Source organism: Cryptotermes secundus, unplaced genomic scaffold, assembly GCF_002891405.2.
Source record: "Cryptotermes secundus unplaced genomic scaffold, Csec_1.0 scaffold526, whole genome shotgun sequence".
Lineage (NCBI taxonomy): Eukaryota > Metazoa > Arthropoda > Insecta > Blattodea > Kalotermitidae > Cryptotermes > Cryptotermes secundus.
In genome coordinates, this window is record NW_019721013.1 from 845413 (window position 1) to 872342 (window position 26930).

Consider the following 26930-nt stretch of genomic DNA (forward strand, 5'->3'; position numbering starts at 1 on the left):
TCCCTGCTACTCGCCCTTCATCTCTGAACTCTGCAGTCAGCAAAGTATTATAACCTGTCTTCTGTAAGAAGGGATGACCAAACATTTCAATCAAGTGGGTAGCATGTCTTCATATTCAGGAGATCATGGGTTCAAATCTTGACCTGGAGAGCAATTACCGTGACCGAGGTTTTTGTCAGTCAGATGTTGGGATAGCATATACTGTATTTGCTTGAAAGGGTTCAAACTGTTCTTAAAATGAGAGAGAAGTGTTTATTTTGATTTATATTTTTTTACCATAAAGTAGCATAAATATAAAATATGGTGAAATGTGACAATGTATTCTTCAGATAAATGAAACATGCATGAAATATGTTATGGATACTTGAATAGTAGAGTCATCATTTAGTTTGTCTGTGCCTGAATGTAATACACATAATAATGAATGAAAAAAATCTTATTCACGAGGTTTTGGTCTGATGTGTTACTACTGCCGTCTGCAAACATTATTACAGTCAGCCATCAGAAAGCAGTATTGATAATTCATCAGTAATACACATTAAATGAAGGTTCAACAGAGAATACAGGGCAGACGACCTTCTACCTTCTGTATAAAAAGTTAATAAACTTCAGTCACAACTCTCTATCTTAAACGTGGCAATCTTATTATAATTTGTTTCTAGTCATACATGTGGGAATAGTATTCCTGATACACTTGTATGTATGCTTCTTTCTCTGCGGGTGTCATTTCTGCAATCAACGAGTCACTGACTTCTGTTACAGGCACACTTCTGTCCCCAACTGACACTACCGGAATAAGGTCATCATCATCATCAGAATCCATAGTCTCAATTTCAGCTGAAACAGAAAATCAGCGATATACATGATGTTGGGAGGGAGAAGTGTGTATACATTCTGGCTGGAAATCCTCAAGGAAGACAGAAATTCACCTGGCTCTGAAGCATCCAGCTCCTTGAGATCCTCGTCTGCACTTGACTCACTGGCACTGTCATTTTGTCCAGGGATCACTGCCTTTACAGCGGCAGCTGTTGAACTTCTCTTCTCATGAGCTAGTAATACGGACATTATGTCTTCCTGACTCTTGGCACCAGCATTCGCCTTATCAGTGTTGCTTGTTTCTAAACCAGGCACTAGACTGCCCATTGGTGTGGCATTCTGAAATAAACAAGAAAATATCTGAAAGATCCCTTGTTTCCTGAGTAATTTCTGAAAGAGTATTAACGTGCAAGAATATTTAAAGCATGGTTTTCATACTTACTTACTTATGGAGCTGAGCCCTTCTGGAGGAGCGGCCAATTCTCCAGCTACTCAAGAATTTCCCAACATTTTATGGAACCCGAAGGTTCATTACCGTGTTCACAAGAGCCCTCCACTAGTCCCTATCATGAGCCAGATCTATCCAATTGATACCATCCCATCCTATCTCTCTAAGATCCATTCTAATATTGTCCACCCACCTATACATGGTTTTCATATGGTATTTTAAAATTCTCACAGCAGGGAACTTTAAGGGTACAGTCTTTTGGGATGTGACACTGTGTACGAGTAGTTCCAAAGTTCTTGAGGAACCTGCTGCCCCAAAAACATTTGTATCTATTCACAATCTCACAATCACATCTCAGAAGATGGTAATCTTGAAGTCAATAATATACCTTAACAAGTTTCTCTTTGTCAAATATGCTGCCAAAAATTTTGAATTCTTACCATGACTGTATCCTGGGAGATAATTGTACTTTCAGTCATCCAAATTGGACGTTCCTTCCTAAATGCAGTCTGGTCCTGAATGCCTTCATCACCAATCATAACATCAACACGAGCTTCCTCGACTGCAAAACCTTGTGTTCTTGTAGCTTCGCCTGACCAGTGATCACCTGGAGGCCGTAATCCAACTGCTGGTTTCTTGTTCTCCAAACTGGAATCATAGCAATTTTTCTTTTCAAATTGTGAAGAGTGTTTTATACAGAGAGTAGTGTGTTCTGAGATGTAAACTGTGTAGTCCGGTAGAGGTCCACTGACATTTTGGAGAATGTTCCGCCTCCATTTTCAGAGTTGAGCAGTATGCCAAGCAAGAAGCAGGTCCTGTCAAACTCTCCCACTTAACTTCCAACTCTAGAATATATAAGAAGATACATTGAGTGGAAGAACAGTGGAAGTCAAGTGGGAGAGTTCGACAGATCCTGCTTGCTGGTTAATTGTTGGCTTAGTCTTGGATTCTGCAGATGGAAGGAATACATTCGTCTGAAACAACGGAGGACTTCTACCAGACTGCATGGCATTACATCCCAGAAGACAATACACTTCACAGTGAACTTAAGATTTAAAATCTTCTGGTATGTAATGCACAGAAGACTGTAATTTTAATACCCACTGACATGAGAACCCCATATCTCGTGCCTCATTCTATTTATGAAGCTGCTACAAACTCAAAGCATAAGGTACACACCCTCTTATTGTGCTAAGGTCAACTGGTTCTGGCTCCAGAATTTCTGGTGCCAATTTAATTCCTTCAACTTCCCTTAGCAGTATGTATAATGGTTCAAGTTGTTCATTAAATTTGGCTAACAAAAGTCTAGAATCCTTTTTAGGTAAAGCTGACTGGTCCTCTTCTACAACTTCTCGACAGAATGTGCAACGGAACTCTTGTGTCGTAATGTCAAACAACTGATCAGCCTGTGAACATTTGAATAAAATAACAGCTTCAGTCTTCTTTATTGCCACAGTAACAATGTGGGAAGTGACACAATCTCAGCTAAATTTTACAGGAATTACAGAATAAGTAATGTAAAATAAATCACCTCCAGATCTGTAAATGTCTTGCAACAGGATGGACACTTAAAACTTGCCCTGCTAGTTGCATCACGTTCTTCAGTCTCCATTCTCTTTCTCATTAGATCTAATTTGTATTTTACAACATTTACAAATGTCTGAAAAAATGTAAATTTATTAGTCGGTAACAGTCGAACTACAAACTGGAATTGAGATTTCAATAAGACATTTTAGCAACGATTATGTAGTTCACAGCATTTATGGGACTATATGTTTTCATTACCTTATAATTAATGAAATAGTAATTTACTTTCTGAGCTTTGCCATCTAAGCCGGTTTCCATTTTAAGCCGCACTTGTATGAATTTGTCGTTGCGCAAAGTTGATATACGAGCTCTCAACATTTTCCTTTCAAATTTCAGAAGTTCACAGATGTCATCCTCTTTCATACCTGCAAGAATGGAACATGTGCAATAGCTCACATATATCCATACTGAAGTATCAGTTTTTACATCTAAGCTTAAGTAGGGAACATGTACCAAGGTGCGCTAACTGTAACCATTTATGACTGAAAAAGAAATGTTCTGATGTTACTCCAGTCGTAAAGGACTGGAAACAAATCACTGAGTATTCTGGCCACAAATCACAAAAGTGCCTGCAAGACAGTGAGCCTGTCCAAATTATTCAGCGGTCTTTACTGGACAATCATGCCACCTCAATATACCCACACTCACTATTTTTGTAGCTAATTTCCACACTTGGTATGATGATGTATGCTCTACATGCAAGTTTACTTTATGGACCTTAGTAATACTGAATTCATCATTCCTCAATCTGTCATCACAGCCCTTCACTTTAAAAAAAGAAACAATATAATGTAAAACATTCCCCACACAGAAGGTGAACACGGAGGCAGTATGTTCCTTCAAAACGCTGGTATTCACTTACCGGACTGTACAGTGTTATGACTCTGATGACCACATCTCTGTACTGAAGGTGGAGGCTGTATGCCCCTCTAAAAATTTGATACCCACCTGTCAGGCTGTACAAAGGGTACACATATCTTGAATTATATCCTAGGCCATGAACAAAACCTTATGGCAAAAGAGCGCTCTAGGCACATGTACTCACATGGATTCCGAACCAGCATATCAACTATTAAAGCGTCTTCAATAGTATAAAATCCTCGAACAACAAGACGGGCAAGTTGCTTGAGACTACTTGGGACCTCTGTGACAAGTCTTTCTTCACCCATCCTTGGATATAATTCATCAGATCAACACGGTTAACAGTGCCTTTCGTACTAAAATCCTGGGAAAAAAATTCATTGTGAACATAACGTAACCTATAAATTAATTTCCTATTTCAAAACTTTCAAACTGCCCAACCTAACCTAAAATTTAAATCGTATTTAAAAAAATTATTTATGCATATATGAATGAACCATTAATAACAACATTAATACATTTAAGTTAATATTAGACAATGTAATTATATAAAAGTTTTCGGTTACAGTATAACACCACAGTGTATTACATCACATTCACATTCTCATACTCCGCCTCGCTGTCATACAGCACACACACCATCCACACCATATACCGAAAGTGGCGGAAAGAAATTCTCGGTTACCAGTTTTGTAATTATATGTATATTTAATGGCAGCATTTGACAAAGTGAAAGTTATTGTTGTTGGAGATTCGGGTGTGTTGTAAAAATATGATGTTAATCTATTGATAAAATCTTTAACTGGAAGATTATTTTAAAAAAGTATGTTAAGCAGACCGCTTGTGGTCTCTTCCCAAAAATGGTAGATGGTAGTTTGTGAAGATCGTTAATGAAAACGTTTTTATTTTTATCACAGTGGTGTGCAGCATTTAGCAGTTAGGCTTGGTGACATTTCCCAAAAATCTGTTAGGTTAAATATGCAATAATTTAAAACGTAGAGCAGAAACTAAGAATCTGTGACAGTCTTTCACACTTTGCGCCTACGTAATTTGCAGTTCATCCATATGATGTATGTAAATATAACTTCGACAGTAATGTGTTTTAAAGTGTTACTTTAGATGTAGAATTCACTTTGTATAAGAAGTGTTATAAGTCAGTTTCTGTTTGAGGTTAAGACAAATTAGTTTTTTCCTGGTGATGGTAGTATTACCTGTAGGTTAGGCACACCATAGCATACACAATTACCAACCACAAAGACATCTGGCGAAATGTGTTTTTATTTAAATCATATCCATAATATATGAAGCTTTTACATGTATTGACCAGGTGTAAATCCATTTATGACATTCAGTAATGGCTGGGACAGCCTCCTATTCAATAGATAAAAATGGTTAGTTTAATCAGAGAGGAACATAAGCATCCACTGTAAGTGTAGTATGAAGCTTAGACCCCCAGTGTACTTCATGAGATGTGATTATGTGTAGAGTTCGTTAATAATTCTTATTACTTTGTATTTTTCTTATATCAGGTGTTGGAAAATCATCACTTACATATTTGATATGTCATCATCAGCCTATTAACAATCCATCTTGGACAGTTGGATGTTCAGTGGAAGTTAAACTTCACGAATACAAAGAAGGAACACCTGATCAGAAGACATATTTTATTGAACTCTGGGACATCGGTGGAAGCAGCAGTCACAGAAACACTCGTTCTGTTTTCTACAATCCAACTCATGGTAAGTTGCTCATATAAGCCTATGTAATCAGAATATTTTGTTTCTGGATACTGTAAATGCAAGGAAATAGTTCAGTAGAATGGAGAATATGAAAGATGAGCTGCTCACACTTTCCTATCACTGATTTTGGATTCCATTTTAATCCTTACAAAAGTGTCTGTATTTGGTATAGCAATAATGCTCTAAACTTGTATTTTGAAGGTACACAGTTTTTTGGCTGAGTTGTCAGTTATCATGAGAGATTTTCCATGAATTTCATGTCTTGAAATAAGCCAGGAAAGCCTCATTTCAACATTAATTAAGTTAGCTGTAAGTGTCATGTAAAGGACTGCAGACTCAGCTCTGGAAAGGGTGGGTCATTAGCTGTCAACATGGAAATTTACCAGTAAGCATGTTATATAGTCATCATTCACTTCTGTCTTGAATATGGAGCTCCATTGTAATAATACTTGTCGGTTTATCCAAGAAGGGATTCAGAGTTACAAACTTAACAATTGTCCATTGTCCTTGAACTTTACATTTGTGTGCATACATAGTTCCCCCTCTCCCCTCCCACTGTGAGGCCATAGGTCATGTTACAGCCTTGAGTTCTCTCTCCACCTGTAAATTGTGTAACTGAAATTACGATTCTCTTACTTTGCAGGTATCATTTTAGTACATGATCTTACAAATCGGAAGTCTCAACAGAATTTGCAGAAGTGGCTGGCCGAGGTGATAAATAAGGACGGAAGTTCAAAATCACGAGTTTCCAGTTTTGATGACTTTGATCCTGAGCAGTTTGTTGGATCCACACAGGTGACATGAATGCCATGTGTTTTGTGCACGTGATGCATGTAGCTTTTGCAGATGCGTGTATGCATAAGGGATGAAAATGCATTTTAAAAACTAGGTGGATGGTCCAGATCAGTTAGAAGGCCAATGTTAATGACCATGGGCAGTGCGAGAATTGTTTTCTGGGGGAGCAAGCTGGCCTGTTTACCACAAGGGATGGGGGCAGCCAGAAAACTTGGTTACAAACTTACGTGTAAGCCATGAAAGCCTATTCATGATAGAACAAGAATTGGTTTTAAAAATACTTTTGATGTTTGTTATTAGGTACATATGGTTTACTTTTTTCTATGCTTCAGTCCCCACCCCCAAGTAATCCAAAACGGGGTGAACATGGACGTAATAATAATAATAATAATAATAATAATAATAATAATAATGCCTAACACTGAACTGTTACTGATTTCTCAGTGTAGATATGTTAGTTTGTGAACTGAACACACATATGGAACTTGTATGTCCAGATTCCAATTCTTGTGATTGGGACAAAGTCTGACCTGTCAGAGGAAGTGAGGACACATTCCCATCGAAGATCATCTACAATTGCAGAAGAGTGCGGTGCGGATGAAATTTTCCTGGTATTATGATTTTGACTTTTCTACTTAATTCCTTTCCTGTGGTGCGTTATTGCTATACTAGCAAAACCCGAAAATTGTGATCTAGGATGACAGCATGGGTCTTGAAGATGCAGGCAGCAGTCTGTTGTGAAACATATCACATCCCAGAATGCCATAGTCTTAATCTTCGGTACCATGGGGACCCTAGATTTACAGTACAACCTACTTACAATGGAATCGCAAGGATCCTGAAGATTTATACTCTGTAGACAAGTTTTCATTCAACATAGGTTTTTTAATTTGAGATAAGACGAGTTACATAATGAATCCCATATATATTTATGTCCATTACTACCTAACACAAGAGCTGATTTGTGTTTAAGAAGTAGTGTGTTGCTTTTTCTTGCAGGATTGCCGACAGGTACGTTCGCTGGCCGCTGGATCAAGCTCTGCTGTGAAACTAAGTCGTTTCTTTGACAAAGTGATTGAAAGGCGATACCACTGCCGTGATGGCATCAGCCCATTCTCAGACAAAAGGCGAACACTTGCTTCACTGAACCCAAAGTTCTATCACAGTGACTGAATAATTTACATGTTAACTTGAGCTCGATATTTTACTTCTGTGGTCCAACTGTAAATAAATTCCATTAGTTTGGGCCATTTATTTGATATTCTCATGTATTCCTGTTTATTTCTAATTATCCACATGTGTTTTTATTAGTTTCCAGTATGAGTCATTACTTTTCCTCCATTATATACTGTGTTCATTTTGATATATATTTCATTGTTGAAGATACCGTCTTTCTTCTGAATTCCTTGTATGTTACTGTAACATAGAATTGAATATATATTGAATTTATGTAAAATGAGCATATTTTAAAGTTTTCATATTCACGTGTCTTTTAAGATAGTATTAAGAGTTGTTACAATTCCGATAATTCACATTTACAAACATTTTTTAAATTCTTTTTTCTGTACTCCCATAATGTTAATGTTTTGTCCAACTTGTGCGAATATTCTTGGTGTTGAAGAAGGCCTGAATTGTTTGAGATTTGCTTGCAATACCTGCCCCTATGTGTACAACATTTCCCACCGTATGGGCACACGGTCGTACCCAAAGCTGAAGGAAGTTGATGATGTGCTAGGGGGTGCTGCTGCTTGGGATAATGTTGATTCAACTGAAGAAAGGTGCCCTAAATGCCACCATCCGAGGGCTTATTTCATGCAGATTCAGACACGGTCAGCTGATGAACCAATGACTACGTTTTATAAATGTTGTAATCACGAGTGTGGTCATCGTTGGCGCGAGTAAGTTTCGTGGTGATAATTAGGAGTGGGATTCTTTATCTTTATCAGCTGGAATTCTGTCATTTATATCCATATCAAATGTGTAAGTGGAATTTGTGGTAATTTCACATGAGATGTTTGTCTTTTGTTGAAGAAAAGAATGGCAGTATTAAATATAAAAACAGTTGACATTTGTATCCAGAGTTGCCCATTCAAATATAAATTTACTGTTTTAAAATGAAATCAGTTTTAGTGTCAGGCACTTTGTTATAGTTCCAATTTACAGAAGCCAGGGATACAGCTACTGTACATGAAAGTGTTTATACAAATGGAATCATTATGAAAAAATGTTGATATGCCTGCGTGTGACAGTCGCACATATACAGGACTTCTAGGATGGAATATTTATAAAAAAGTGAGTGATGCTGTAGTGATGCATGTTCATTTTAAAGATAGTTTTGTGAACCCATGTTGCATGATAGATTGTTACTAAAGGGCTAACGTTATTCGCATTCAGAATTACTGAGTTTCTGGACCTTTTCCATCGTCTGGAATTCTAGGTAATCTCCCGCTGAACTAGCCTAGTCTTATATGTTGAAATAGCTGGGTAAATCTGACAGGAGTTGTCCAGTGATTGAGATTAGCTCTTACTAAGGGACCCATCTGAGTAGGTGTCTTCCTTTCTCACATGAAGACGGACACAGATCCAGTTTCCGAAACATTGTGTCCTCTATTACCTAGAATTCCGGACAATGTAAAACATCCAAAAACCCAGGAATTCTATGTGTCATCCACCATCGGCAGAACCCTTATAATTTAATTATTTACATTTTTCTGCATACTCCTGTTCAGTCTGGGCCCCAGGCCTCCCTCTTTGTTTGTCTAGACCATTTTTCTGCACTTACCCCACAAGCCAGAAGGTCATGGGTTCTATTCCTAATTAGGTCATTGCGTTTCTCAGTTTACCCAATCCATCCAATCACAATATGGCCCTGGGGTCAACTAAGCCTCCGACAGAAATGAGTACCATGAATCTTCCTGGGGGTAAAGGGTGGCTGGTGCATAAGGATGACATCCTCACCACCATCTGTGAGCTGATTGCTTGGAAAATGTGGGAGCCTACAGATCTCACAACCCACTGGGTCTGTTACAGAGATAGCTTTACCATTACCTCACCCCAGAAGCTGGAGGCACCAGGTTTCCCTAAACATTTGTAATGATCTGCCAAGCTACATGGTGTCACATCCCACAAGATAGAAATCTTCATAGATATGGTGTGAGATGCTCCAAATGTTGCATTTTCATTTTACTTACTGTACCTTAATCAGCCAGACATAGAATTTTTGAACATGCCTTTAATGATGTAATTTGGCACCAGTTACTGTAAAACTATTTACTCCTTATTGAAGTAGAATCATATCTATACTCGTTGTAATTGTGTAATTGCTGATAAAGACCTCCTGCAGTACGTAGTTCAGTAGGAACTGAGTTTGTAGGAATTGGACCCATCTTGCTAAAATACTTGGAACTGTGTATGTAAACTATTTTAACGATTTGTTTTAGTGAAATATCCAAGTTCAGATGTCACTATATTTTGTACAATCTGTCTCTCTTATTCCACTGGTTTCCTCAGTCTTGTCACTGTTTTTTTAATAATTACTGTAAGTTCTGATGCGAACTTTGCTCTAATGAATAAATAGCCTACTTTGTTGCAAAGTGTGCAAATCAAAGAGAGAGACAGTTTATTAAAATATATATGATCCTTTTTCTGCCTTAACTCTAGAAGTAGCAAGTGTAACCTCTATTACGCTGTAATGTAGTATAGATGTGTGTATTTTAAGTAAAAGACAGCTGAATGAAACATACTCATTTTCAGAGCACCTTCATATCTCACAAATATCCTCTTTGACACAAGAAATGAATGAGCTAAATATTTTAATTATATTTTACTTAATTAAGGAAAGTTTTAACAATCATTTTCTTATTGTAAGTGTTGAAATTGTGCAAGAAGTGTAAGAAATTAATGGGGTGAGTTCTTTTCATACATTGTGCGTGCCTTTCATTAATCCATTTAAGTTTACTGCTTCCGCTATGTTTAACCTTTAAACGCCGGACTTTCAAATAGTGGTAAGCTTGAGCTGGCCGGAGTTTATTTAAATGCCCGTTGGAACTCTGCCTTTAAATGTCCATTCCTGTTAGGTGCTTAATCAATTTTAAGCGTTGTGTTTAAAAATGCTGTATCTAGCTCAATTTTTATGATAAATGGATGGAATTAACTTACTCAACGCTGGCACAAACGGGGCACTTCGGCACTTAAAGGTTAATTACAGAACCAGTACTGAGCTCACAAAGAAATGTGTGTGCACAGTATGAAGGTGGGGGGATAAATGTAGGGGTGCCATATACAGGCCAAAACAGTAATAAGAATTCGTAACAGGTTAGGTCAGGAAAGCCTTGGCTTGTGTGTGTGATTTGAGGTTTCCATAGCGGTGACTATGAAGAATAGTGTCTTCTGAGGTGTGACACTGTGTAGTCTGGTTGATGTTTGCTGAAGTTTTGGAGGAACATTACTGCCACCTTCTGGGTCAAGCAGTAAACAAAGCAAGTATCTGGCTTATTTTTCAGACCAGAGCTGGGAAGATGGAGGAAGTATAGAGAGTTTTTTTTTTTAATTATGTTGACTGGTTCAGGGCTCTGCGTTTCACGGTGACCAGTACACCATTGGCTGCAAGGCATATATGATTTTTTCCAATAAATTAGTATGTCTGATGGCTGATAACATTTGGAATGAAGGGAATTTATTAAATCTGTGGACCACTTGATGGTATCATGTTTCACAGTGAACAATGTGGTTCATACATGGGAATTTGTTATATCAGTTTTCTGCTCCATTAGTCATTTGTTCTCAGTTACAATTAGTGAGCAGTGTGTTTGGTCATGGTGTGTATGTTTTAGTGCAAAATATGTTTCTGTATGACACACATGAAATATGGAACTGCTAGAAGCTCTTGACATAAATTTTGTGATTAAAGAGTTCCTAGTAGACAGACAATTTACAATTTGGTGAGTAAACTTAGATCACCAGTACTCTCATAAATGCCGAGTGCTTACTGAGGAAAAGTTGACATAGAAGCCAAACTTGAACATACACCTAGAAAATCACTGAAAAGTCTAGTGCAAGAAGGGCAACACAATTGCAGAAGTTTAGACCCTATAGAAAAACAATTTATGCAAGCCATGCGAATCACCTTGAAGGGTTCATTTTTTGCGGTTGGTTTCTCCAATCTGTTGCTGAAGGTGCGATCAATCTGCAATTGACATTATTTCTGATGAAGCGTGGTTTTGTTTGCAGGAGTACATAAACACACAAAATAATTGCTACTGAAGTTCATTGAATCCACACCTAACCCACGAAGTTCTGCTCCAGCTGGTGAAAGTTGGTGTCTGGGGTGCTATAAGTGCAAGGATTGTTGTATTTGTGTCTTTTAATTAAACAATTAATTGCAAAATATATCTACGTGTAGAGAGAGAGCATTTTCAACACCACCTGTGAACTGTGAATTGTAACTACATCATTCTGAGCATTATCGGCCAAGGAGCATATTGAGGGCTGTGCCATGGCTGAGGCAGTTAGTCGCTGCCATCCCACCACGGTGGCCTGAGTTGTAGCCCTGGTCAGGTCATGTGGGATTTGTGGTGGACAGAGTGGCACTGCAGCACATTTTCTACAAGTACTTCAGTTTCCCCTGCCAATCTAATTCCACCAATTGCTCCACAGTCACCATCCTGTATCATCTGTGGCTGGTACAATAGGCCAGTAGTTACCGCAGTACCAAGTGGACTCAGTATCACCCCAATAAGAATAAAAAAAAAGGTATACTGATTCATCGGCAAAATTCGTGCGTGCCTGGCAGCCGGCGGTGCACCGGTCAACGAAGTAAAGAGTCTTCCCTGTGGTCCTCCAACACATATGCACACGTTACCAGCCATGCCAGATAATACACCATAACCGCCCCTCCCCCTTCCCCCCTTCAAAGTACATAGTTCCATTCTCTGCATTCCCTGTGCGGCGTCATCCTAATCCAACCTATTAAATTTAACTCGATAAGAATCGATTTTCTCAACCACCGATACTGAAATTATTGCCAACACATATAATAACACGGAACGCGTATTATATGTTGTGTTATATATTTAATATACAGCTTGTTTGTCGGAAAACTAATTAGTGGTTTAGAGCGTCGTACTCAATTGTGTATTTGTTTTACCGTATTAAGGCAAAGTAAATTGTATTTATGGTTGATGATATTTGATGGAAGGGGATTATGTTGGTGACATTGTGAAGTTGTGTAATGGAGTTGGCGGTGGAAACGTACGTGTGAATGCATGTGTTTCTTTGATTTGTGTGATAGTAAAACTGATCTTGGATTATAATAGCCGTTATAAGAATTGAAAGAAAGCAAGTAATAGCACTTATGATTTTCTTTTATTGTAGATATCAATGGGTGGAGAAATTCCAAGTATGATTTTTGCATTGTTAGGTTAGATAATAAACAGCCTTTCCCAGTTGCGATTGGCGTTGCCCTGTAGTAGTTGTAGCTGTTGAGAATCTGTAATATGACTTATATTAGACTAGAATTTATGATTTAAATACGTAACTGTTATTGTCCATTGCCCAATTGCCTTATCACTTTCATTCATTGGGCATTTAATATATCAAATTTTACCTGTTGACCTAATGTGAACTGTAATAGCCATATGAAAACTGAATTGCAGACTATTCTTCTTAGGCGCATTATGTGCTACAGTATGGCCATACATACGATAACTACTTCTTCTTCTGTTAAGTCTATAGCTTATAAGCTTTTGCTTTAATGACTAAACATCCGTGTATAGAATTAGTTCACTGTACAGTTACAGTAATTTATTTTAGTACAGGTAGTGTGTTGCAGTAAATATTGTTTATGTATATGTGAAGCAGGACTACACGTGAACACAAGTCTCAAATCATGACCCAGAGATAAGAAATTAGGTTTAAATTTGCTGAACTTGTTGCCTCACATTTTGTGAATGATGTATGTTCATTCTATGGAGCTTAATTCAGAAATTATATTTATTACACCATGTATTTTTTTATTCTTTTGTCAAAATTAGTATATTTCTTTTAGTATCAGTATTTGTAAACTTTCCAATTTTCCCGATTTCATATACTGCATTTAATACAGTTCACATGTATCTTGCATCTTGCACTTTATGTGTTTCCAATTTTATTTACATGGCAAGCTTCCATGGCATGTTCAGACATTTCAATGTTGTACAAGTATATTTTATAAGTACCCTTTTTAGGACACATTTATATGTCATTAAGATGTGCTTTCTAGAGGTTCCAGGCTTGTTTTTTGAAGCTGCTTCTGAAAAGGTTGTCCATGAAATGCTTAGAAAACTCCCACTTTCCCAGCCTTCAGAAATTGAAGCTACAATTTTTTCTTTTCCTAAAACACTTTGTCAAATAATTTAAGGTGTTATGGAAATGAGCATGTAGTTATGAAATGGACATACGTAGTTCAATTTTTAGTTGGAAAGTTAATGATTTTTCTGTTGATTGTCATGTTCGATCTTACTGGTCGGTAGCAGACAGCTTTTCTTTCAAGATGCAGATGGCTGGAACACAAAGTTGGCCGTCCACCTCAAAGAGCGTCTGTCAAATTTTTGAGCTTCGTTACGCCATCTTAGCACATTGCTTGAACGTAAACTTAACTCTGGTGTTGTAGGCAATAACAGGAGCTGTGTCTTTATTAATGGACAGTGAACACTAGTATTTGTTGGAAATTTTGCTGGAAATAGATCTGAAAGGCCAGTATCAAGCACTGAATATCAAAGTAACTCATGCTTATTTATGTACAAAATCCTGGTTTTGATACTCAACCCAGACACCATTTAGTGTAACTGAAAACCTGAAAATTGGAAATCTAAGGCCATTTTTTTTATTGTTAGTGGGGTGAGAATAAGGCCCTTGTACTGTGGTCACTTCTGGCCTATTGTACCAGCCCCAGATGATAGGTGAGGTTGATTGTGGAGCAATTGGTGGAATGAAGATTGGCAGGGGAAACCGAAGTACTTGGAGAAAGCCTGCCCCAGCCCCACTTTGTCCACCACAAATCCCACTTGAAAGCGTATGGGTGAGGTATAGCTCCACCATTCTCGTCCTTGGAATTGGATGGAAGTGAGTGGTCAGCTTTGTGTCACAACTGCTTTTACCTCTGGGGAGATCGTCCCAAGCACTCGTTGGATAGGAGGCTGGGTGGGCCTCAGAGCTAGCCTAGATGCTGCATGGAGAAGAGAGAAAATCTTGCCATGCCAGGAATGGAACCACAACCGTCCAGCCTGTAGTCCATCACTGTACTGACTGAGCTGTCGTAACTGAAGTTTTGCAGAACAGTTCAACATAAAAATCTGCTGTGTTTATTCAGTGTGTTCAGTAGAGTTACTGCCGTACTGTGTAGGCAGTATTACTGTTCTTCAGCTTGGGACATTCTCTTGCTGAAAGTAACTTGTGGAACTTCTTACACACTTGTGCTGGTATTTTATGCATGTATAAATTTACATGAGATTTTCATTATTTTCAGAGTGAACTAATATGACAAGAGGAATGAATCGTGGTTTTCGTAATCAGCGTGGTGGAAGGGGATTCCGTGGAGGCGGACCATTTCCAAACTATAAGCAGAGGGGAAATATTAGGCCTCCCCCTCTACTTAATTTCTTTCCACCAGCAAACTTCGGTTTTCCTGTACCAAACTTCAATTTTCCCAGAGGAATGAACAGATTTCCTCCTAGGCTTCCATTGGCTCCCAATATGAGAATGATGAGAGGAGGCATGCCCCACTGGCGCGGTTCATCCAAGAAACAATCTAAGAAGCCAAAGAACTCACTAACTCCAAATGCAAATAAACCCAAACTAATGGAAAAAGATGTTGGCATTACTGAGTACATTAGTACACATGAAGGTTTCAGTGGCATTATCAAACAGAGGTTTTCAGATTTTCATGTAAATGAAATCACTCTTGATGGAAGTATTGCAAAACTCACTGATCTGGCACCGCCCATAGATGTCGGTGAGTATGACTTGGTCTTCTGAATAAGGAAATATTGATTCAGTTGCATGCAGCACACACATTATTGTTACATAGATCTGCATGCTCTGCCCTGTCTTTGTGAAGGCTTTCCTTGCCATGTGTTTCCAAGCGATGGTTTGCTGCCACCCTTCTCCCATCCCCATGTCTTATGTTTTACATTACATAACCTCTGCAGTTTGCCTCTGGTTCTGTATGGGTGTGAAACTTGGTCTCTGGGATTAAGGGAGGAACATAGACTGAGGGTGTTTGAGAACAGGGTGTTGAGCAGAATATTTGGACCGAAGAGAGATGAAGTGACAAGAGGTTGGAGAAAACTGCATAATGAGGAGCTTCATAACTCATGCTCTTCTCCAAGTATAATCAGAGTGATCAGTGCAAGGAGGATGAGGCGGGCAGGCCATGTAGTGCGAATGGGGGAGAAGAGGAATGCCTATAGGATATTGGTGGGTAAGCCAAAAGGAAAGAGACCACTGGGAAGATCAAGGCATGGGTGGGTGGACAATATTAAAATGGATCTTAGAAAGATAGGATGGGATGGTGTGGATTGGATTGATCTGGCTCAGGATAGGGACCAGTGAAGGGCTCCTGTGAACATGGTAATGAACCTTTTGGTTCTATAAAATGCTTTGAAATTCTTGAGTAGCTGCAGATTTGGCTTCTCCTCCAGAAGGGCTCAGCTCCATAAGTAAGTAACCTGTGCATTTGAATGCCATTATTAAAAAACTGCAGTTTAATCTCATGCATCAGAGAATATTTCAGTGTGTGTCATCAGTAGATTCAGGTTGTGGTATTCTGGGCTTTGATACTGCATAGCCTCATGTGTAGTTATCAACATTTTGGAGGAACATGGTGTTAACATCTTCAGATTGATTTTCTCAGAGTAAAAGGAAATTTAAGGACAAAAGGAAATTGTTTGTGATAACTGTGAAAATGTCCTTGAATGGCAATAGTGTCACAATTGTACAGTTTGTTGTGAATGAAAAATGAACACTAGGTGGGAAGTTTTCAAGCAAATTTTTTGTATTAGGAATTAATATTTAACATTCAGACATCCTCAGAATGAAGGATGATAGTGGTACAGTATTTCAATATACCTTGTCATAAGTAGTGCTCGTTATCTCGTCACCAGTGAGTTATTTTTTATTCCCTGAAGCAGTAATGTCTGTGTTCTTCCTGTGATGAATGTTCACTTACCCTTTCCCTTTTACTCTGCAGAGCATAAGAGACCAGAAAGTGAAATAATTGAAATTCTGACACCAGAAATAATGGAAAAGCTGAACACAATGGTAGAAACGAAGATGGGTTATGTTGAAATCGAGGTAATGAAGTCGTCTGTTTCATAATTGTTAACTTTCAGTTGTGACTTAGTGTAATTGTGATTATTATAGAACATGTCATGTATCCTCTATTCATAAATGTATCCCTATCATTATCATGCTGTCAGGTGACTGAAAAAAGCAAAGATGAGAGACGTAAGATCCATGAAGCAATCAAAGATGGCTTTGGAAAGGAGGTCTACAGCAATACAGTAGATAGAGGGGCCAAGAAGTTCATCACAATCTTCAAGACTAGAAAAGGAGGTAAGTGCTATTCATCTGTGATGTGGAGACCTTGTGAAATGTGTAACGAATCTGGAAGTAGGTGGATAATATTACCCATGCCCTAAGGTTCTACAGGCATGTTTCAGGTACAAGACCTTTGTATTATAATTTAGGACTTTGTTTCCAAACAGTGAGAAAGCCATTGTAATCATCCGTAATTGCAGTGTCAGTGTCGCAGGTCCAGCAGGATATCCAATAACAAAAAAATGTATCTGCCAGAAGATACATCAAGACACAAGAAACCTTTTTCCTGATAATACTTAAACAACCACAGTTTTAATCTGTTTTATTGTTGTGACTAGGTTATTATAGTAACATCATCAAAAATTGTAAAGCACTTCCATTTACTCTTGAGCCTCTGAAAATAGCCCTGAAAGGCTGAGACTTGACATATAAATAATTAGATTGTTTATCTTAAGAAGTTTACCTACACTGGATGGCTTCTTATTCCAAGATTGATGAAGGTGTAGTGGCAATCATGTGTCATGTTAAAATAATTCTTGAGCACTTTACATGATAGTTTGGTTTCTTCCATTTATTTAGTAATGCAAGATCGTAGGTCTCGTTGGCCTGCTGACAGGGGTGGAGTTTATGTTCACTTCGTTCTACACAAGGAGAACATGGATACACAGGAAACTGTGAATTACCTTGCAGGAAAATTAGGGTAAGGATTTTAGTTATTGTTTTAAACGCTCTTCATTATAGTTGAAACTCTTTGTTCTGTGAAACAGCTTATTATGCAGGCATACCTTAGGATAGAATTTCTAATGGTATTGAGAGGTTTACAATTTGTTTAGGGTGAAGCCAAATTTCATAACATATGCTGGCACCAAGGACCGCCGAGCTGTGACGAGCCAGATGATGAGTGTCTTTAAAATCGACCCAACAAAACTGGCAAATTTGAGTAAAGATTTGAAAGGCATGACCCTAGGAAATTATACCTACAAACCAACATGCTTGAAATTGGGAGATCTGAAAGGAAACAGATTCAGAATTTCTTTGCGGTAAGTTTGTGAATATTACCAAAAATCCAGATTCCTTTCTTCATTTGTTTTGTTTTGTTTTGTTTTGTGCATATTTTTCAGATACATTTGGTAACTTAACCCTTGGAAGCACAAATGACAATGCATGTCTCACCTGCTGTAACATTACGACAACCCGCATTTTGCCTTCAGAGTGTATTTACGTGTTTCATATTAGTCTCACAATATACTATGATTATTTCCCTAAAGGGCATTAACCATTTGTGCCTTGTAATGGAGATGCAAGTGTTTTCTGTGAGGTATAAACAGAATTTTTAAATATTATTTAGATGAACGTCATGCTTCAGAAGGGTTAATATAGAGAGTTATTTCTGTTTAGGAATGTTACTGGAACAGATCAGCAGATTGAGGAAGCAATGACTAACCTTAAAGAGAAAGGTTTTATAAATTACTATGGTCTGCAAAGATTTGGCAGCTCATCATCAGTTCCTACACCAGAAGTAGGACGAGCTCTGCTGTTAGGAGAGTGGAAAGAGGTGAGTTAACGCTGTGTGCAGCCAGATGTCACTGCATGCAAAATAACTTGGGTGTGTCAGACTGTATGTTTCGACAGCCAAGCTGCTAGATAACGTTTTGATACAAACTGGTAAATTTGAGAACATGTTTAGATTTTTGTCACATTGTTTTGGGGAGATGAGGATGGAGGCAGGAGATTCTGCAGAAATCTTGGACTACTCAGTGTCACATCCAGAAAGATTGTAGTTTTAGTAATCTCTGCTGGGAGAATCACAGACTTCACATTTAGGTTTGGTTCACTAGAACTCCTGCCCTGTAAAAGGCTGTAAATATATTTTTTTTTGTAATTTGCTTACTGATCTCTGTGTAATGAATAAGAAAAGGGTAAAAAAAAAAAAAAAAGGTAAAGCTATCCCTGTCACGGGCCTCGGAGGCCCAGAGGGTTGTGAGACGTTGAGGCTCCCACATTTTCTAGACAATTGGGTCAAAGATGGCAGTGAGGTCAGCCTTACATGCCAGCCGCACTTTACCCCCCAGGAAAATTCCTGGTACTCATTCCTGTTAGAGGCTGAGTCGACCCCAGGGCCATAGTGCAGCTGGAAGGATTATGTCAATTGAAAAAATCCAATGACTTCATTGGGACTTGAACCCATGACCTTCTGGCTTGTAGCATAGTGCCTCAACCAACTACCCTACCACGTGCCCCCGTGTAATGAATAAAAGCACGATGAATCTTAGGATACATTTTGTTATAGGATTTTCATTGCCATGTAATGAACACAAAACATGTTAGCTATTCCACCTTACTCAGTCATGGGGATTAGAATTTGCCTTTTAAATGTTAATATTTTTAAGTTCTATTTGTAAAATGACCATAAAATGCATTAGAAAAGTTTGGATCTGGTTTACTTGTAAAATCCTCTGTGTAATGAATGTTAAATACATCCAAAAAATTACATTTCCTACATTTTATTTCAACATCTTGCTGTATCTTATTTATGGTTGAAAATCTGCATGTTACATTTTTGCTGTTTGTATGATGATTAGTCATTTATGTTGCCAAATTCAGCATCTGGAAATGTAAGGTGTCAGTCCATGTTATATCTGCTCCACTAGGCTATTGAGTTGATTTTGAAACCAAGAAACACTGACGAACCATGGGCCATAAAACGAGCACGCAAGCACTGGTGGTTGACGAAGGATGCCAAAAGAGCAGCCAAAATGTTAAGGAAGAATTTCATGAATATCATTGAGTCAAAGTTGCTGTACAGCCTCAGCAGGCATGCTCCTGATGACTATGTTGGCGCTCTCCAAAACGTAAGTTAAGCTTATGTTAGTAGTTGGCTTATTTTCTGTGCCTTAATGTCATAATACTGAACCTGACTTGACTCTTCACTTACTGACATTTCCCAGGTTATTGTAGTATTTGGGCATGTAACATGTTGACTCCCAAGGAAAACTAACATGTTCCCAGAAAATTTTCCCTGCTACCGGAATGGTCACCTTTTGTCTCTTCCAGACCCTTTATCTCACCATCCCAACTGACATCACTGTCCGATATCTGATAAAGTAAAGTAAAGCTATCCCTGTACCAGGCAGTGAAGGCCCGTAGGGTTGTGAGACGTTGAGGGTCCCACTTTATCTAGACAATTGGCTCAAAGATGGCGGTAAGGTTGTCAGCCTTACGTGCCAGCCGCGCTTTACTCCCCAGGAAAATTATTTAATTCCTGGTACTCATTTCTCTTAGAGGCTGAGTTGATCCCAGGGCCATAGTGTGGCTGGAAGGATTAGGTCAATTGAGAAAAATCCAGTGACCTCATCAGGACTTGAACCCATGACCTTCTGTCTTGTAGCATAGCCCCTCAACCAACTATACTACTGTGTACCCTGTCTGTTATCTGATGCTTGGATATATTTTTACACCTCCACCAGGTGTCTGGTTACTTGCGGGTTTTAAAAACTGTGACGGCTTTGGCTTTTATGCACTGCAACACTCATGAGCATCTGTGTCAGTTCACAGAAGTGTAAAGAAGATGGCATATGTCTCAACATGATGGCTTGGGACAAATAATACTGTCATGTGTTGGTGACTAGACATGGATTTATTGGACGCTTGTAAATTATAACTACAAGAAATTCTAGAATTCTCGCTACTTCACACACTCAGCTTCTTACTGCAGCGCACACTAAGTTTTCTCAGTTTATCCTGACGAACTGTCACTAGTTACAGCTGCCTGCAATGTAGGTACCTCAGCTTCTGTGTTCACAACCTTACCAGCTGGCTGCTGTCTCACAGCTGACTGACTCAACTGCTGACTCTCAAGTAACTCATGATGGTGGGCCATGCCATAGCTCAAGCAGTTGGTCGCTGGCTTCCCACTGCGGCGGCCCAGGTTCCATCCCTGGTTTGGTCAAATGGGATTTGTGGTGGACAAAGTGGCACTGGGGCAGGTTTTCTCCGAATACTTTGGTTTCCCCTGCCAATCTTCATTCCACCAAATTCTCCATCATCATAATCACCCAGGCAGGTACAATAGGCCAATCAGTGGACCCAGTCGGACCCCACCCCCAGCTAAGCGAAGAAACTCATGATGGTGACTCCTAGTCATGACTGACTGATAGCAACTCACTATATAGCCTGGGGTCAGAACAAATAGAAAACACCATTTCCGGTAGTTCCTGTGGAAACTGGTTTATCGTGTTGTTACCCGGCAGTGGCTGTCTTTGTTGGTCATCATAGCAGAAATCATGATGGCAGTAAACATCACGCATGGTTGTATGGCCATGCCATGAATTTACAATAGGACACGTGGAATTAACGAAGTGTTGTGTTTGGTGCACTGTTTTACTAAGGTGACCATAATACTGGACATCTAGTAGTATGAGTGTAGAAATTCACTGTACTTACTTACTTACTCATTTACTCATGGAGCTGAGCCCTTCTTGAAGAGAAGCCAAATCTGCAGCTACTCAGGAATTTTCCAGCATTTTATGGAACGCGAAAGTTCATTACCATGTTCACAAGAGCCCTCCACTTGTCCCTATCATGAGCCAGATCAATATAATCCATACCATCCCATCTTCTCTCTCTAAGATCCATTTTAATATTGTCCACCCACCTGTGCCTTGGTCTTCCCAGTGGTCTGTTTCCTTCTGGCTTTCCCACCAATATCCTATATGCATTCCTTGTTTCCCCCATTCATGCTACATGCCCTGCTCACCTCATCCTTCTTGAGTTGATCATTCTGAGAAATTCACTGTGCATTGACAAATTTGTTCTTCATGGCATCTGCTTTACATGCCATGAAATGACAAGTTTACCCACAGTGCCTTCTGCTATAATTACTTTACTTGTTTTGGAAGCCTTTAAGATGCCATGATATTAGTCCCATATTTCAGGGAAAGTCATGCTGTTTCATGTTCTTTATGATAGGCCTTAAGTTTCATATTGTAACCAGGGTTATGAAGCTGTGTAATCTCATAGGTGAGTACCACCACCTTTCTGAGGAATATACTTCCTCCAAAGCAGTGGTACATATTTACTGGGATGCACACTTTCCCTTCCCGGGAAATTGTAATCTTAGCATTTACTGCTGTGAGTACCTCAGAACACATTTCTGTTGGGCCTGAATATTGCTGATGTGGAATATAAAATATTAATTTAAAATGTGCTGTTTGTTTAGATTCCACGGAACACTCGTCTGCTGTACTTGCATTCATACCAGAGTTTGGTGTGGAACAAAATTGTGTCACGCAGAATAAAGGAATTTGGATTGCAGCCCATAGTAGGAGACTTGGTGTTCGTGGATAATAATGATTATCAGGAGGTGGTTGATCAAGAAGGAACTGTTGTTGCATCAGATGAGTTCCCAAAGAGACCAAGGAAGAAGGAAAAGAAAGCCGCAGCACTGGCTGCAAGAGAAGCGGCGGCCAGGGCGGAGGCCGGCGACACCAACAGCGCAGAAGAGAAAGATGAAGATGAGAGAGAGACGGATGGTACAACAAAATCAAATGTTGGTGATGACACTGAAAATAAAGGGGAAGAGGAAGGAGAAGCCACAGGGAAGGATGGCAGTGGTTCGCCAGATAAAGCCATGGAGCGCAACGTGCAGGAGAGCACTGATGCAGGTACCACAGAAGAAAATGTTGGAGGTGCCATGGAGGACAATGCAGATGAAGATATAACAGAAGAGAATCCTGGTGAAGGCCCCACAGAAGAGAATCCTGGTGAAGGCCCCACAGAAGAGAATCCAGAGGGATCTAAAGCTTGTCCACTGCTCGACTACAGTCAAAAGACACCCGCTGTGAGGGCCATAACTGAAGACGAACTGGACAGCGTAAAAATAGAAGACATTGTGTTGCCACTGCCAGGCCATAATGTCGTGTATCCAAATAACGCTATTAAGGAGTGGTACGAGGAGCTTCTGGCTGTTGATGGACTCTCATTTTCATCAATGAAGCAGAATGTCAGGTAAGACTGGTACAGCAGTGAGAAAAAATATTCATGTGAAACTGAGGAAAGAGTATGTTTCATTTCTCTCAGTATACATTCATTGCTTACACCCGGTCTGCCACTTCTCTTGCGATCATGGATGCTCCCAGTTCCTACGGAACGCCGTTGCCAGTCTCTTATTGCTTTGTCCCTCGGAGTTTGCTTATTGAACTGTGTGCGGTAATTTCATTGAGTCTGAGTGACTGATTTTGTCTCTAAAAGCCATCCTGCATAGTTGCCATTTAACAAACGACTGACTGAGAAATGTAAAGATGGTCGCTTATGCCATGTGTTGGCAGCAAAAGAAAATGTCCAGAGTTTCAGTATGATCTGCCGCAAATCACATGTGGCTAGCTGAATTTGTTTGTATGCCACAATTTATCAAAACCCCAAAGGGACTTTGTGGACACACTGTATAATCTTTCCTTTTTTTTGAACATTTAACCTATACGTACAGACCATGTGTTGCCTTATGGCAGCAGTGCATGTTCATGATCCAGCTGACAGTTAAATTTCTTCTCGGTATGACACAGTGCTTAATTAGTTAAGCATATGGGCAACTTTACCCTTTTTTTTACATTCATAGAACTGGGAGGTTTGAAATCCCATATTCGTGAATGATAATGATTAATAATGAAGAAATATGTTATTTCTCTTGTCATTATTCTTATGTCTTTCTTGTTTAAGTCTGCCTGTTGTTTCTTTCCTGATACAATTGAGTGCTGCTGTGACATGGTCCTTACTTTTACCACTCCTGTCAGCAACAACCACTGCCTCCCCAGTGCCTTCTTGTTGTCACTACATAATCATCCTCTCAGTCTTGTTGTTCATAGAGCAGTGTTAAAATCTCCAAAAAATTAAGAAAAATGAAAAGGTTCCCACATGGTGTATCCAGTTTGTATACACACAGGTGTCCGGAAATTCATACCTCGAGACTGCACCTTACTGCTTCTTAAGGAACATTGGGACGAAAAGTAACCTTGATATATTTTTGACACAATCATAATTCTTGTGGAAATTGAGATTGAAGTTGAATATGATGTGACAGTGTGGCATGGGGAACACAGAATGGTGACCGTGTTGCAGCAGCTACAGTCCTAGGGCCAGTATTTGAACTGGGACCTCCCAGATACAAAGCAAGAGTGCTGACTGCTTGACTTCAATGTATGATCTTGTCAAGAGTTAGAACACACATGAGTATTGTGTGTGGGTACATTTGGCTAGGGACTTCTAGTGCAGGCTGTTGGTAATGTATTTTCCCCAACTCTGCAGGCAGTATTCAGTGAGTGGTACCTACCGACGCATGCTAGTGCGACCTGAGAATCTCTCTTGGAAAACGATGCGCTATTCAAACCTGCTGTCTACTCTGATTCAGTCTGATTTGGAGGAGTTGAAGAATGCCCCGGAGCCTCAGGATGATCCAGGTAACGACTCGTGTTCCACGAGTAAGGAATCTTATGGCATGGCCTTCAGGAATGCTGATGAGGCGATGTAGTTACAGTACTTACTCTGCTTGCTTGGCATACTCTGAAGATGGAGGCAGTATGTTCTGATATGTCATTAAATTTTTACCAGGCTGTACAGGGTCACAGTTCAGAAGTTGGTACCCTTTTAATGCTTGCTTTTTATGGGAACTTCACTGCCACACTGCCTGTATTTCTTGCTCCTTTTTATACATTTTTTTACATTACATTACACTGCATTGCATTCCATGGATCCAAAGTTAGTCAAAATGACTCTAGGATGTGGAATATGTCATATAAATACAAAACATATGTACAGTCCCAATGGAGTTCTCACACAAGAGAAACCGAGAATACACAGTGACTACACACAAGGCTATTTAAAGATATATAAGTTATTTTCTAGACAACAGGTACTCATAAACAGAGTAGAACGAAAGTGTATTTAAGTATCGTTTCAGTGCTATTTAAAATCTTGCCTTTTCATTCATAAGGCCTTTGAGATCAGATGGCAGGTTATTACAAATGTTGATCACAGCATAATATGCACTTTTCTGAAAGCATGAGAGGTTAGCAATTGGTTTATGAAGACAGTGTTTGTGTCTTGTGTTAACACTGTGTACACGCGCATTCGTCTGAGAATATTCACAAGGAAAAGTTAAGATCTGTAGTCTCTTAAATAGATCTCTACAGGAATTACGGGATTTGACACCCATCATCATTCCCCACTAATATATTTTAAGCAGACTGTGTTCACAGTTCTTAATCCATTGGAGGTAATGGGTGTCTCATGTATAAGAGTGTAATCAAACGCAAAATCGTAATTATAAATCTGCTTAGAAGGCATAGAATTTATGATTCATCTTTCAGTAAATAATTTGGAAATTATATGTAAGTACATTTGGTGATAAACTGGGGACCTGTTCTGAAGATCCCTGACCTGCTGTGCTGTGCAGGTAGAGCTGTGAATGTAAGAATGTGGAAGTGGTGGGTTGTGTCAGGGTCCATATCTTGAAGTAGCTGAGAGTCTGTCAGTAAGTAAGTAATAAAATTGGTTTGGAGCAAAAGTCCATGTTAGCATTCCCAGAGTCCATGGAAAGAGATCGTCTCAAAAATGTTGGGACTTCTGCTCCAAACTGATGTGGCTTAAGTTGCCGTGGAAGCTTCCGGTCTTTCTTTAAATCGATAAATTAGTCCTCCATGTTTTAATGTTATTTGCCATGATTTTTTCGACAGAAGGCGAATACAAAGCCCTCATCTTGGATTTTTGTTTGCCATCTGCAACATATGCCACGATGGCTCTGCGAGAGATACTCAAAGTGGATACATCATCTTTACACCAAGCAAGTCTGAACAGCTACCTTCTCGGGAAGAAGGCTGCTGAGAAAGAAGCACCCAAAGCAGGTGCAGCTGCAGAAGATGATGAAACTCGTACCTCTACAGAGAATGAAAGTGCAAAGACTGGAGAGGGAAGCACCCTAGAAGCAGAGAGTAACATTGACAGAAACCAAGAGGACAGTTCGACTGGAGCAACAAAAAGGAAGGCGGACGACATTACTGAAGAAGACGCAGATGGACAAGAGACAGACGCGGATGCAGTTGCAGACGCCAAGAAGGTGAAGGTGGAAGGTGAAACCTAAAAGCAAAATATAATTTGGCGATAAAGAAGATTAATATTAGGTAAGACTTGCACACGTACAAGAAATGTACGGTAAGTTGGTAAGTTACTTTACACTCTGAATGAATATCTGTACTGTGAGTTTATTTTTAATGTGTTACTAGCTATATTGCTTTTCATACATAAAGGAAGGGGGCTTGCATCTTGTAATGAAGTAGTCTTTAGTGTAATTGGATTATATTACACAATGTGTACAAATATGAGTTTGTCTTGTTGTACCAAACACTGTGTTGACTTAATGGAAAAGTTATTTAAGTCATTTTCTCTCTTCAGGTGAGTATTAGTGTCCAACTGATGCACTTCATAACACTGTAGGTTTCTGTGAAGACTAATGTGTCCAGAGCAATATATAATTTTTCTTTATTTACTGTCTAGAGAACATACATTCTGTAGTGCAGTTAGAACTTTTTTATTTCCATGCTGTATGGTGTGATCTACTGATGGCATCATTCAATAAACTATTTGTTTTTATTTTCAACATCTGATTGAGTGTGAGAAGTGAGACATTTGTTATCAGTGGTTAGGTTCATTGCAAAATTGGGTTCATATATACAAAATTGTGACAGAAGAGAATAAAATATTTTATAACACACAATGTATATTTTATCTTCATTGCCGAAACTTCCACAATCAGGCAAGTAAAAGACTTCTGCTTTGTGCTGGTTCAGTCGTCTGCTTTTTCAGTGACTTCCCATCACTGAAAGTCATATTTCCTCCATGAAGCATTGCCATGTTAGCCGCTTGCATCAGCAGCAAAGCCTGTAAGTCGACTAATGATATGGATGTTATACATGGCATGTTAATGTTAAAGGGTGCTGGAAGAACTGACAGAGGTATGTTACACTGGTTAATGAATGAATTATTTCCTGGCCATAAATCTTCCAAAATGTTGGCATATGCAAGCCTGTTAATACCAGAATCTGTTGCTGATTTAGGCACAT

At 39.2% G+C, this 26930-nt stretch overlaps 3 protein-coding genes across 10 annotated transcripts; 2 read left to right on the top strand and 1 right to left on the bottom strand.

Moving 5' to 3' along the window:
- Positions 1–232: 232 nt before the first annotated feature.
- Positions 233–4383, bottom strand: LOC111875270 (general transcription factor IIE subunit 1). Of its 5 annotated transcripts, none has more exons than XM_023871377.1 (8): positions 4323–4383; positions 3897–4076; positions 3050–3216; positions 2796–2924; positions 2444–2670; positions 1705–1912; positions 930–1155; positions 233–837 (listed from the first exon to the last, which is right to left on the bottom strand). In XM_023871377.1, the coding sequence occupies exons 2-8, from the start codon at positions 4018–4020 to the stop codon at positions 659–661; spliced, it is 1260 nt and encodes a 419-aa protein (XP_023727145.1). In that variant the 5' UTR covers positions 4021–4076; positions 4323–4383; the 3' UTR covers positions 233–658. The 5 variants fall into 5 exon arrangements, with proteins under 5 accessions (XP_023727145.1, XP_023727141.1, XP_023727144.1 ...); XM_023871373.2 differs by having other exon boundaries at positions 4302–4378; XM_023871376.1 differs by having other exon boundaries at positions 4313–4360.
- Positions 4334–7706, top strand: LOC111875271 (rab-like protein 3). 2 transcript variants are annotated; one of them, XM_023871378.2, is made up of 5 exons: positions 4334–4469; positions 5242–5451; positions 6095–6246; positions 6744–6857; positions 7246–7706. In XM_023871378.2, the coding sequence occupies exons 1-5, from the start codon at positions 4424–4426 to the stop codon at positions 7417–7419; spliced, it is 696 nt and encodes a 231-aa protein (XP_023727146.1). In that variant the 5' UTR covers positions 4334–4423; the 3' UTR covers positions 7420–7706. The 2 variants fall into 2 exon arrangements, with proteins under 2 accessions (XP_023727146.1, XP_023727147.1); XM_023871379.2 differs by lacking the exon at positions 6744–6857.
- A 4580-nt stretch (positions 7707–12286) lies between these two features.
- On the top strand, positions 12287–26467 carry LOC111875255 (pseudouridylate synthase 7 homolog). Of its 3 annotated transcripts, none has more exons than XM_023871329.2 (11): positions 12287–12586; positions 14750–15235; positions 16472–16575; positions 16701–16836; positions 17401–17521; positions 17655–17861; positions 18220–18376; positions 19473–19673; positions 22040–22827; positions 24121–24272; positions 25548–26467. In XM_023871329.2, exons 2-11 carry the CDS (start codon positions 14761–14763, stop codon positions 25949–25951), a joined length of 2745 nt encoding a protein of 914 aa, XP_023727097.1. In that variant the 5' UTR covers positions 12287–12586; positions 14750–14760; the 3' UTR covers positions 25952–26467. The 3 variants fall into 3 exon arrangements, with proteins under 3 accessions (XP_023727097.1, XP_023727098.1, XP_023727099.1); XM_023871330.2 differs by having other exon boundaries at positions 12287–12582; XM_023871331.2 differs by having other exon boundaries at positions 12287–12495.
- Positions 26468–26930: the final 463 nt, after the last annotated feature.

Coding starts and splice junctions, on each gene's coding strand:
- LOC111875270 (XM_023871377.1), bottom strand. CDS start 4,020: ATGGGTGAAGAAAGACTTGTCACAGAGGTCCCAAGTAGTCTCAAGCAA. Junction 3,217..3,896: donor TATGCTGGTTCGGAATCCAT/GTGAGTACATGT, acceptor CCATTCTTGCAG/GTATGAAAGAGGATGACATC. Junction 838..929: donor GCTGGATGCTTCAGAGCCAG/GTGAATTTCTGT, acceptor TTTCTGTTTCAG/CTGAAATTGAGACTATGGAT.
- LOC111875271 (XM_023871378.2), top strand. CDS start 4,424: ATGGCAGCATTTGACAAAGTGAAAGTTATTGTTGTTGGAGATTCGG. Junction 4,470..5,241: donor TATTGTTGTTGGAGATTCGG/GTGTGTTGTAAA, acceptor TTCTTATATCAG/GTGTTGGAAAATCATCACTT. Junction 5,452..6,094: donor TTTCTACAATCCAACTCATG/GTAAGTTGCTCA, acceptor CTTACTTTGCAG/GTATCATTTTAGTACATGAT.
- LOC111875255 (XM_023871329.2), top strand. CDS start 14,761: ATGACAAGAGGAATGAATCGTGGTTTTCGTAATCAGCGTGGTGGAAGG. Junction 16,576..16,700: donor TGGGTTATGTTGAAATCGAG/GTAATGAAGTCG, acceptor TCATGCTGTCAG/GTGACTGAAAAAAGCAAAGA. Junction 17,862..18,219: donor AGATTCAGAATTTCTTTGCG/GTAAGTTTGTGA, acceptor ATTTCTGTTTAG/GAATGTTACTGGAACAGATC.